The sequence below is a fragment of the Euprymna scolopes genome, chromosome 9, assembly GCF_053919585.1.
Source record: "Euprymna scolopes isolate OS-2025 chromosome 9, ASM5391958v1, whole genome shotgun sequence".
NCBI lineage: Eukaryota > Metazoa > Mollusca > Cephalopoda > Sepiida > Sepiolidae > Euprymna > Euprymna scolopes.
The window spans coordinates 82,142,974-82,156,600 of NC_136490.1; the positions used below are offsets into that span (position 1 = coordinate 82,142,974).

General features: G+C 36.8%; 1 protein-coding gene across 11 annotated transcripts in view; it reads left to right on the forward strand.

Annotated features, from left to right (window-relative positions):
• The first annotated feature begins 1,457 nt into the window (after nt 1–1,457).
• LOC145284732 (putative sodium/potassium/calcium exchanger CG1090) overlaps nt 1,458–13,627 on the forward strand; it is a 554,458-nt gene continuing 542,288 nt past the window's right edge. For 9 of the 11 annotated variants that reach the window (XM_080133667.1, XM_080133673.1, XM_080133671.1 and 6 more), the window contains exon 1: nt 1,458–3,225. In XM_080133667.1, coding sequence (XP_079989793.1) covers nt 2,994–3,225 — 232 coding nt within the window. In that variant the 5' untranslated portion in view covers nt 1,458–2,993. The remainder of the gene's footprint in view (nt 3,226–13,627) is intronic. The other 2 variants (XM_080133675.1, XM_080133676.1) reach the window with 2 other exon arrangements.

A 13,627-nucleotide genomic window follows, 5' to 3' on the forward strand; every position in this document is an offset into this window, starting at 1 on the left:
ACTAAATGTGATTTTCATTACACACCCATTTTGTATCCGGGTCACAGGTCACATGGCCAAGATGGTAGTCACAAAGACCCAGTCTCCTTCCAGTTACCAACCTGAACTGAAGACCCAGTCTCCTTCCAGTTACCAACCTGAACTGAAGACTATTTATGATAAACTTGAGATGGCAGTTACAAGTTAGCCATCATTTATCACCAAATCTCTGCTTGGATTGTAGCTAAGTCCAATACCAAAAGAGCCAGAATTGAGGAAGGCACACATGCAAGTTTTTGCTCAAACTTTTCATTCTCGTGAAGTACAGTTTTTCAAATTTTCTTCTGTACAATTAACATTTTTTTGTATCATCCATTTGTTTACCCAGTAAGATTGTTTTAGATACTGTACACACTTGTCATGTCCCTTCTTGCAAACCAACTATCACCATATTTTGTTTCAGAGCTTATCCTCGATTTACTGCATTTTCATATGCGAAAATGTAACTTTTTCTGGGGTAAAATTAATCCCAATAATGTACCTGCTTCCACACGAGGGCAGAGTTAGACACAAGGTTTTTATTGTAGGGGAAAATCCAGATTTTCAAAAAGACATATTTTGATTAGGACAAAAATTAAAATTGCCTCAGTCTAAAAGGGTTTCCCCTCCACTGACCAGGACAGGCTAGATCAAGTGTACTATTAAAATCCATACTACACTTTGCTCCTAGCCAAAATGATAAGGAGCGAAATAGACCATCTATCTTAAAAGAACTTTACCAAAGTAAATATTTGCTAAAAATGTTTTTAGGTGATTATATTGAAGTGGTTAGCTGGCAAAATGACTACCAAATTTTATTGACTACGTTTGTCTTCTTTTCAAGCAGTTACAGGGCAAATTAATCCACCATATTAATTTGTTTGAATTTGTTTTGCTTATTTTGTAAATATTAATTTCTTTTCTGCTTTTTTGTGGATTAAAAAAACAAACAAACAAAAACAAACTAGCATGCCAAAACCAGTCGATGAAAAATTTCAGCTATTTCAATCTAACCATAATATTTTATTGATTGAAATTGATAATTTATTTAATTCTCTATATTAATTCTACATCAAAATATGATCGGGTGTGTGAGGAATCGAAAAATGTAAAGTTTAATAAAAGATTTTAAAAAATAGTGGTGGATTAGGGTTTCCTTGGTGAGATTGTGAGACGATTGAAATATAAAATGACTACTGATTTGTACAGCTTGAGAAAGAGTTTCATATGATGACTAGAGAGGAAATGAATACGGAAAGTAGGTTAACTGAAATCTGAGATTGCGGGTGTGTAGGTTTCACACAATAGCTTCAGATTTTACAGAAAAATAAATAAATAAATAAAATAATAAATAAAACCGCTAGCCGTTAGATAAAAGTTTTACTCGCTAGATTCCAAACGAAATCTCCAGAAAACCGCTAAATTGGCAACACAACACTGAACTGAGATTAGTTTAGTTAACCAAATGAAATATAAGTGACGTACTGGTGGTGGGGGCAGTAGGCAAAGGGAAATAATTAATTATTACTCAAGTGAAATACAAGACGTACACATGGCCAGATGCGTTACTGTGGCTTTCATAGACTCGCTAACATGAACATTCTAACAACGTTTGCTCCAATAGCCTCAACGTTTGTAAAGTTAATAATCCGAAAAGCGTTGAAAAATAATGAATGACTATCACTATCAAATGGAAAGGTGTCGTTGCATAGTTAGGAGTTGTTGAGTCAGTTATTTATCGACATCATAAAATGTCGTTACGTTCACAAAAAATCAGAAGACGAGCGAACCACACACACACACACACACACACACACACACACACACACACACAACTATAGCTTCAGCTGCTAACTACTACGCAAAACCGTAGCGCATCAAAAAGTGATTCCACTAAGAGACATTTGAACGTGGCCGACAGCAATGGAAATAGAACAATCGCTATTAAAATATTTATGATTATGAAAGAATTGGCCACACAAAAATAAGGGTGCGTTAATTTTGGATTCTGCTTGCTCCTTAACCGGCCACTTTCTCATATCAACACTTTATGAGCATTACTTCTTGATTCATAATAGTAGCAGTATTAATTTGGTGCATTGAGAGAGAGAGAGAGAGAGAGAGAGAGAGAGAGAGAGAGAGAGAGAGAGAGAGAGAGAGAGAGAGTGTGTGAGTGAGTGAGTGTGTGTGTGTGTGTGTGTGCGTGTGTTATCGTACGCGCACCTGCTGCAGCATGTTGATCTGTTGATAACTAGATGGGGTAGAAAAGAAGAAACGCACATTAAAAATACAAAGACACGAATGATCGGAACTCTCTTTTCCTTAAAGAGTCGGTAACCGTTTATTTGGCTTTTTATTAGCTTTTTATTTGCTAATAGATTATTACGTATTCTTCGATACTAACACTCTCGCGTCGCTTTGATGCTTACAACAGACTATTAGTTCTTCTCTACCAACGTAGCTCGATTTACACGAGGACAAAGTTAGATATAAGTTCGGTTTTTCATATCAAGCTGAACATAAATATAAATTATCTCAGTCTAGAAGGATTTCTCATCTGACCGAAGACAGAACAGATTTTACACGTTGATCTTAGTCTGCTGTAGTCAACTTGTAATTCGTCTTCAGAGCTAATTGACTGTTGGAAGATACCGGTCATCCGTGTCTGTTGCTTGCTCAATCCAGGAATTAAGTTGAAATGGATTGCAATATCTTTGTACTTTAATCGTTTATTCGAAGATGAACACATGACTGAGCCGTTAAATGACAGCATTGCGCGACACACGACCTCCATTATCTTCACACCGTGACTGTTTTTCGTGAAAATATTGTCGCAGTATCAAGTATACCGCTTTATGCATATTTTTTGTCTTGTTCATGAAGTGACTACTCGAAGTGCTGCTTAACAACAGCAACAAATTTTGAAATAAAGTATATAACGCTAAACACTAATCAAATATTTATCTATCAAAATCATGACAGTTCTTCGACGGAACATGTTTCGATATCGACGCTCGCGAACTGTTCAGGGTTGCGCCTTAGGGATTGGGTTTATGTTAATATTTGCTTGGAAACTTTACTGGCCTCCTCTTTCTCGAACTGATGCAATGATATCTTTGCAAAACCAGGAACATTCTCTTTTTGACACTCTGAATAAGGATGACGTTCTCGGATTGTCAGACCAACTTTTCGTTTGGCGAAGTAAAGGTAAGTAGTAACAATTTTGTTTTCTTTAGTGCATGTGTGTGTGTGTGTGTGTGTGTGTGTGTGTGTATAGATATATAGATAGATAGATAGATATAGATATATGTATATCTCTGCATATGTGTATATGTATGTATGTATATGTATATATATATATATATATATATATATATATATATATATATATATATATATATATAGTAAGTTATAAAACATATATGGAAAATAAGCTACTCACACACATAATATATATATATATATAAAAGTCGGTCAATTTAGCTCTTATGCGTAGATCATCGTATAACGATTTGATCACTGTCTGTCTGACGTAATGAACATTTAAATTAAAATGTTTAAAATTCAACGCTATTTCACACGGTTAATAGTAGCCGAATGGATACGGCCTCCGCTAATCGAGCCAGAGATGTCTCGTGTCGCGGGGTTCGAATCGTTCGACTGGTAGTAATCGTGACACCCTGCACTGAAGAATCCCGAAAGGATGAAACACTAGTGTCTGTAGGTATTTAATTATTATAGTAAAAAAAATAATTATATATATATATATATATATATATATATATATATATATATATATATATATATAAAGAAAATAATGGTATAAAACTATATACTACGTCAAATAGGGGTGTTGGGTAAGTAAGAACTCTTTGTACCATGGTATTTCGAAGCCCCAAAAGAGGAGAGAAGATGCTATGTAACATAATAGGGATGCGATGTCTAAGTTACACTAGGAGCGAAATAAAATATTGAAGCTATAAGCCCCAAAACAATTTGTTGAGCTTGCATTATCCTGATAAGTCTCTCTTAAAGAAATCTTATTCTTTTCTCTCTCTCTCTCTCTCTCTCTCTCTCTATATATATATATATATATATATATATATATATATATATATATATAACTACTTAATTTACTCACACAAAATTAATATACGAAAGTATAGATTTATGCGTAAACTTTAAGTATTTACTTAAAAAATGCTCAATACGTAGGTAGAGCTAGTTAGTAATTTATAAAAAATATATATGGCGATTAAGCTACACTGAATATTCCGCGTTTCACCCACTCTAGGACTCTAGCAAATTCGCGCATAAGCCTGAAGAGTCCTAGAGTGGATGAAACGCGGAATATTCAGTGTAGCTTAATCGCCATATTTCATAACTTACTATTTGGAATTTTATATCATTTAAAAATTTTCAAATTTACATCATCAGATATGATTGGAAAAGAATACAAAATTCGTGTATATATATCTTCTCCTATAATATAAAGTTGAACGTCTGTGTGTGTGTCTGGTCACGAATAGGCTCCTATATGGTTGACTATATTAGAAAACTAATCACATATAATGATATAAGATGTATCGAGACACAGGAATGGGTATGTTTGATCTGGCATAATGATGATTCATCAAAATTGTAGGGTCTGCGTACGCGCCTGGTCCACAAAGCATGGTGATTAAAAAAAAAAAAAAAAAAACGTTTACAAGTGTTTTTGATGTAGATGTACATAATAATACTTTGATAAGTATGTTTTAACTTAAATAGGGATGGTATAATAAAATTGTGGGGTCTGCGTTCGCGCCTGGCCTCCATAAAATGGAAATAGGCAAACACTTTAATAAAGACTTTTCATATCTATCTACGTAAGTATACTTTGATAATTATGTTTCAGTTTGAAGAAATATGGTATAATAAAATTATGGGGTGTTCATTCGCGCCTGACCTCCATAGAATGTAAATATGTCATAAAATTCAACAAGGTTTTTTTTAATATAGATCCACAGAATATTGTGATAAATGTTTCAGTGTGAACATGTATGGTATAATAAATTATGGGGTTTATCTATTTTTTTTTTTTTACTTTCATCATATTTTGCTTTGGTTTTGATACCCCCAAATTCGAAGCTAGCTTTTTACAACCCTTCCTTTTCATAACCTATCATACTTTCATAAATCAGAGTCCATTTTATGTAGGCTGTTTTTAACCCAGTCAATGACGGGTACTTTTGCTAGTATGGGGGAGTTGTACAACCCCCATGCGTAATTTCTATACTGATAGGTTTTTAAAAAATTTTTCACTGGATTATTATTGATTGGACACTAATTAACCAGATTATGAAAAAAAAAAAAAATGAAAAAAAAAAAAAAATGAAAAAAAAAAAAAAATCATTTCGACATTTGAAAGGGATGCACACTTTTTAGTTCTGGTAAATCGGTCACCCTATTTTTTTTTTTTTTTAATATGGAAGTGTCTCCGGGAGATATGAAATGGTCCCATGTTGACGAAGTAATGTATCGGGAGGCGTACGATATGAAAATTGACAACGGGATGGAAAATTATGAAACATTTCTCCAGCATGTTAGTGAAATTAATTAAAAAAAAAAGAACACGTTACATTAAATAAAAACACTAAAAACATCCAGTTAGGTAGAAAAGTAACTTTTATTGCCTTTGATAACATTTATTTGTTATATATTTGTTTTTGACAACTTTTTCGAATCTATGTGTTGTAAGAATTTCTCTTACTCGTTTTTGCTTTTGGCAGAATGAAAGAGACATTCAGAAAAGCAACAAAGGCTCACCTTAAATTCCAAGAATATTTTATTGACAAGAAAGGTAAAATGAGTCCATAATTGCAAAAGAGTGCACCTCTTTAGCTTCGGCCAAATGGCGGGTAGTTTATGCCTCGAAAGGTGTAGGTAGTTTTCTTCTGTGGAGATGCTGATTGAATTCGGCCGCTCGTAGAAGTGGTTGAGGGTTCCTCGAAATCCTTCCAGACTGGTCAAATAAGAACAATGCACATTGCGATCGATGTTCCATAATAAAGGATGCCCTCCTGCGGGCAATGATGATGAATGTAATTAGTCCATAAACATTTTTGCCTCAGGCTTGTATCCGCACTTAAGTGAGCGGAGATAACAAATAGAATAGAACCCTGCCTTATAGTACATTTGGCACGGAGCGAGACACCACGCGTCTGCTTTGCTCGACACGGAATGGAAATCTGTTTGAAGAAACACAATATTCCCGCCAATTCCTGAATCCTCCGCAGCAACTGAAACAATGCAATTTCATTGGTCAAAATAATCGCGTGATTGTAACAATCCAGCAGTTATCGCCCTTGCATTCTGAAATTTCTAACACACTGCCAAAGGAAGGAAGAGAAAGAAATGGATTACTCATTTTTTTCTTTTTTTTTGGGGGGGGGGGAAATTAATGATTGTCGCCTATTTGGACAAGTTATTACAATGAAATTCTGTCCCAAAGGACTTAATATTAACACAATAATAGCAATTAAATTCAATGTGTGTCTGTTGTCAATCTGAACTTATAACGATCTCTCTATGGCAAACAGAGAATTTATTAGTAATAAAAGGTATGACTCTACTGATGAGTCTATAAAAGGAATATACAATTATTAACTTGGTGCTTGGTCCGCACAATCCGGATACACCCAATCTTCAACGGTAACTTGTTGGTTGACCCCGACACAACCAAAATGGTTCCACTCATTGCACGAGTCGCAACACACCATAGGTGTTGTTCCATCGTTGGCGACTGAACATGTAGGGCAAAAGAAGGGGCCTCCTTCTTCCGCTAATTCTGCTAATGCAGGTTCAGGGTTATGTTTTATCTCTAAAGGATAAATATTTTTTAAGGAATGAATTTGGACACACCCGTCTTTCAGCATTGAGGCTGAACGAACCCTGTTGTCCTTTCCGACCAATAATTTTACTACCTTACCCAACCCCCAGAAGGGCCAGGACTTATTAGGAGCTTTGATAAGAACAATTTCACCCTCTGATATTTTAGAGGTTTCATTTTCTGTAATGTGGGCGTCTACTTCTCTAATTGAGAGCAAGTAGTCATTATGCCAACTACGTTTAAATTTACTGACAAATCATCCCTCATTTCAAGGGAATGTAAGAGCGAATTTCTATTTGGAGGTTCTGGACAAGGGTCCTCTGAACCGCTAAGATTGATAAGCAGGCGGGGATGATATCCTGTCTGCAAATAATGGTTGGGAGTCAACCCATCAAGGCCTCTATCAGAAGCTGAAATAAATGTTAGTGGCCTATCATTTATGGCCTTTTGAACATCTGAAAGGGCGGTTAGGAACTCGAAATAACCGACCCTCCTCCTACCCAACAACTTGGAAAGACACTGTTTCACAGTTTTAATTAATCTCTCCCATACTCCACCATGCCATGCAGAGTACAGGGGAATTGTATAATGAACAATAGTAGTGGATTTGAAATGTTCTCTAAATTCATCAGACACAAATATGTCTGATAATATAATACCCGACGCTATGAAAGATTTAGCATTGTCGGAATACATATGAGTTGGTACACCAAATAAGTTGGTGAACCTAACGAACGCTAACAAGAAGGATCTTGCGCTTATGTCCGGTACCAATTCCAAGTGTATGGCACGTAAACTCATGCAAGTAAACAGTAGGATGTACATTTTGACATCCTCATTATTGTTTTTGACAAAAAAATGTCCAGTAAAATCCACCCCTACACATTTGAAGGGCCGGACAAAATTTACTCTATCAGAAGGCAGTTGAGACCCAGAGGGTGCTTTGTACGGTAGAGAATTAATTCTCTTACATATAACACAGTCACGGAGAACCGATTTCACTGCCTGTCTCCCTTGGGGGATCCAAAAACCCGATAGCCTCACCTTGCTAGGGGTTGAATTTGCTCCCATATGACAACAATTCTGGTGAGCTTCAATAATGACCAATTTGGTCAGGTGGGTATTTTTTCCTAACAATATAGGAAATTTCACTTCATATGGAAAAACCTCGGAGTTCTGAATACGTCCTTGAGTCCGTATCAGTCCCTCCCTATCTAGGAATAACCCAAGGGCCGTAACTCTTGGGGGAGCAGCCCTATTAGAGGGTTGTTGCAAATAAGCAAGTTCTGTGGGAAAGGCTTCCCTTTGTAAATGAGAGAAGAGCAACAATTTAGCTCTCTTGACGGTGTCAGTCTTTCGGTGACGTAATTTATCACCGAATCTCACAACTTTTTCTAAGACATTAATAGCCTTAGTTAATGAGGAAAAATCAGATATTTTAATTGGCAAGTGATTCTCGTTAGAAGCAGTTTTATCCGAGAACATACATGTTACCATCTTCCTGTTAACATTGTTAAGACAAGGCAAGGGGGACGTGGGCCAGCTGATTTCAACTTGATTAAGCCAATCTGGTCCGCAGGTCCAAAATTTGAAAAATTGTTTGAACTTAGAGGCAGTAATACCTCTGGTTAAAAGATCAGCCGGATTATCCGACGAAGGAACATACCTAAATTTAGGGTTTATCCCATATTTAAGTTTAATGTTTTCAATGAACTTATTAATGTCTGACACGCGATTTTCTACAAATATATTTTTTCTCGCAACCTTCTCATTCAAAATCCATGACAGGGCTACTTGTGCATGAGACACAACAAAAAAGAATTTGATATTGATGGGCGCTAGAGCACCCAAAACTTGTGAAATAACTTTAAACACTAGAAATATAGCTAATAATTCCAAAACAGGTAGTGATTTTCCCTTGATGGGTGCCACTTTTGCCTTGGCGAATATCAAGGAACACTGAGCACCTTGTTTCGCATACACGGAAAACCCATAAGCGTGCTTAGAAGCATCGCTAAAGCAAATAATTTCAACAGGGGATTCCACTAGGAGAGTACATCTAGGAAATTCAAAGTCCCCTATACAATTCAGCTCGTTGGCATGTGCTTGCCACGTGGCCTTAACATCTTCAGGGATTTGTTGATCTCAAGACAACTCCTTTTTCCACAGTTGACTAATAATAATCTTCCCCTGCACGGTGACAGGAAGAAGTAAAGATAATAGATCATATACACTTAAAACTTGAGATAATATCTTGCGTTTGGTATTGGCATTGCCATCTATTACAGATGGAGCGAGTTTAAGGGTATCCCTTTCAACAGAATATTGATACCCCAGCACCTTTTCAAAGGTGGGGGAAGAAGACGAGATAGTACCATCTTCCATCATTTTATTTTGTATGCTCGTGCAATTGGAGTTGCAGGATTGGAGTTCAAACCCCGCTTCTCCGAGTCTGTCGCGGACTTTATTATACACATGGGTTAGAGTATCTCGGTCACTATTAGTAGTAACTAAATTGTCAACATAGAAATTATTGGAAATCGAATGTGAAGCTAAATCGGCTTCATATTTTTTGGCATGATGCTTAAGTATAAAGCTTAATATAAAAGGGCTGGCATTGAACCCAAATATAATAGTATTAAATCGGTAGGTGCACAATTTGCCATCTACCTTGAGGAAAAAACAAAATCTATTTTTATCTTCAATAGATTTTAACCTGATCTGTAAAAAAGCTTTGCGCAAATCGCCCAAAAGCACATATTTTTCTTTTCGGAAAGCTAGTAGAATATCTAGCAACAATGCAGTCATGTTAACACCCGAATAAGCAGCGTCGTTAATCGAAATGCTACCTTTACGTTTCAACGAATAATTGAAAACAAGGCGGATTTTTGTAGTTATTCCCAGACCTTCTTTAATTACTGGCCGATGGGGAATCCATTTATAATTCTCATAAGTTCCATGGGGAACGGAGAAAGGTTTGATAATTCCGCAGTCTTCGTATTCTTTGAAGACCTGTATATAATCGTTATACAGTTCTTTTCCTTCCAAGGACTGGGCCACCCTATGCATTATTCGCAGTGAAGGCACATAATTGGACTCCACCTTGAGAAGCTTGTCATGCTCCCAAGGCAGCTCAACGTAATATTTTCCTTCCTTGAGAACTATAGCCTCTTCAAAGGCATTTATTTTTTCTTTAACTGGTTGGCATCCTCGATACCTATGGAGTCCAGATAAAAAACTTTTCTACTCCACGTTCAACAGCAGGACCATCAAAAAAAGGTTGCAGCACATCCTCGTAAGATGTTACTGGCTTTAATACACTATCAATTAAATATGACTGACACATAGGGAGTGTTTTAATAACTTGATCGAAGGCTGCCAATTTTTCCACAGCCTTATCATTTTTGTTTAAAAAACTTGACCCCTCACCGAAGGGAATGATATAATTGGGGAGTTTCCAAGCGGAACCTCCCAAGCACTTAATTAAACTGAGATTATGGATTCTAGGAATAAGATCCAGGCCAATGATACCGAGAATGTTAGAACCGTTTAGTTCAGAATAACCAGGGCAAAACTTATACCCTTTTTCAGTAAAATTCGACGTAATCTCGTCGAACCTGTTTACGTTAAATTTCAATTTCAAATTTTCAGCAAACAATGCAGAATGATAAAAAGGACGCTGATGTCCCAATTTAATAGACACTTCCAGCTCTGAAAGATGTAAGGACTTATTCCCCACAAGGGTATTGACGGACATTTGTACCATCTCAGGATTTAGATTACGGTTGTGAATCAACCGGTCCAGAATTATTTTAGAGAAAAAGGATCTATCAGACAGAAAAAATAAACTGGGTGCCCTTTAACCTTCATAGATATCTTGAGTACAGTGTAACAAAATGTGTAAGGAAAGTCCTTTAAAAGAAAAAGAATTACTGCGCCCTCTGTAGATGTATAAGGAAAAATTCAAGATAGCGCCCGACTCTCTCTTTAACACGGTAAGTTCAGGAAAAGATGTTATAAATGTTGCAGCGATTCAATAACCATTATACACCGGTTCTGCACGGAATCCAACTAGCAAGGTGCCTAGACGGACGCGAACGGTTACTCAGACCGGACCCAACAGCGGTAAAATATCCTCACACGGCACGAGAAGCAACAGCAACATGATTTCCCGACCAACTCAATCGTCGCTTTCCCCACGTCTTTTTCATCACCCGCTTTTATCGTCGTTGTAGGCCGGCTAAATTTGCATATTGCGAGAATTCATGTGACTTTGCGAGACATCGTACTTTACAAAAGACGGCGGCCGCCATCTTGGTCTTTCTTTTGTATTTTCGGTCGGTCACGCCGAGCTGGTCTCAAGGTAAGTCTTTTCCCCTCGTCCGTCTCTCCCACGTACCCACACAACACGCAAACACGTGGGCGCTTATCTCCTGGATGCACGTTACATACAGGACTAATACTCTTGTCCTGATCCGCCACGAAAGTACATCCCACAAAGGACCTAGAGCCTTTAGGACACCTTAAGGAATAATGTTTTTTTAGACCACAATTACTGCAATGGAAGGGGAACCCCTTAACCTCCCTGCAAGTGGACTCTGAGTGCTCAATGAGGCACCGGAGACATAATCTTAATTCTTTCGCTCGAATAATTTTAGATTCCGAATTTGAAATTTTAGAACAAACTCTTGTCAGGTGACCATCAACCTGACACAATTTACAAAATTTATTTTCGCCATTTTTGACGAAAGACTTAGAGTTATTATTACTCTGAAAGGACTTGACTTGTTTTGGCTCCGAATTCTTCGCCACGAGGGTTCCAGCATTGAACGAACCCGACATGTTTGGTGGGAAATTTTCCCACCTTGACACATTTAAAGGCGACGCCATTATTATGTCTATAACGTCAAACGTATACGTTAAAATAGACTTTAAAGAAGGAAACCGTTTACAGGATTTATTTATTATTTCTCTGCGAACACTGCTGGGAAATTTAGCGAACAGATCTATTAATCTTCCTGAGGTGGATTTATCTGTAAGAAAATCCGTGCCAAAGGAATTATCCATCTCCATCAGTTCTAGTTTGACATGCTGGAGGAGGATTCTGATATCCTTCAAAGACGCATAATGCTCTGGTTGCGGAATAATATCATCGAATATTTTGTTCATAATTGCTGAAGGATTTAAATATTTTTCCTTCAGACACTCCAAAGCTGCGTCGTAATTCTCGGGAATCACATCAAACCTAGAAATAATATTAAACGCCTCTCCTGATAATTTGGATTTTAGCAATAATAATTTATCTGCACTTTTCATGTTCGCAGTACAGAATTTAAATTTCCTTAGGAACCCACGGAATTCAAACCTATTGGGAGTTGGATCCCCACTAAAGGGGGGGCACTCCAACTCCATTTTCATGGGAACAATATCCCTTGATTTCTCAATCTCCGGCTGGAGCTCAGCCAGTCTGTCATGGACTCCCGCCTTAAATATTTCGAAGTCACGACAGATATTTAGTCTTTCCTCATCTGGGGACTCCAAAATTAACTGATCTAATAAATCGTCCACTTCAGACAACCGTTTCTCGATGTCGGAAGAAAAATTATTTATACAACGCCCACCTCCTCTCTCGTTCATCAAATCCAAAGAAGCTGTTATACGAAACTTCTTAGCCTCTATTCGACCAAGGAGATTTGAATTTGACATGTTCGAAGGACACAACACGAGAAAAAAAAATGGCCGTTCCCACGTGGGGAAATAAAAGCAAAGGGCGCGAAAAAGATTCTCCGACGAGAACCAACTATTATCTGAAGGGGGTTACGTCAACAAATTCGAAACTCTCAATGAACAAGGAATTTAAACCCATAAGGAAAGTTCAGACCGACATTATGACAACACATTTTAACAATGAATCAATTATAAATTCAAGAATTAATATATAATTGCTTTCCATACATTATTTAATCGATTACAATTATCGTTAATATTTGAAAGGTTTTTTTTTTATGAATTAAAACTTCAGTTTACAATTTACATGAAATAATATTTTTTTTTTTTCAAATGAACTTCAGTTACAATTTACATGAAATAATATTTATTTTCAATGAATAAGTTCTTTTATAGACCATTACAATTTGATATAAGAATGAATATTCAATATATCATTTTTTTTTTCAAAGCACATGGTCTTTTAAGGACCATTACAAATTAAATATAAAAATGAATATTAAATATTATTTTTTTTTTAAAGGCGACACAATGAAAGGAAAAAATCCATAATAATGGGGGGGGGGAATCGAAATCTTACGCAATAAGAACGTTATTACTCATAAGAAAAAAAAAATTGGAGGGGGGATTTCTTTTGCAATAAAAACGGTGTAAGAATTTTTCTTACTCGTTTTTGCCTTTGGCAGAATGAAAGAGACACTCAGAAAAGCAACAAAGGCTCATCTTAAATTCCAAGAATATTTTATTTACAAGATGAGTCCATAATTGCAAAAGAGTGCACCTCTTTAGCTTCGGCCAAATGGCGGGTAGTTTATGCCTCGAAAGGTGTAGGTGGTTTTCTTCTGTGAAGATGCTGGTTGAATTCGGCCGCTCGTAGAAGTGGTTGAGGGTTCTTCGAAATCCTTCCAGACTGGTCAAATAAGAACAACGCACATTGCGATCGATGTTCCATAATAAAGGATGCCCTCCTGCGGGCAATGATGATGAATGTAATTAGTCCATAAACATTTT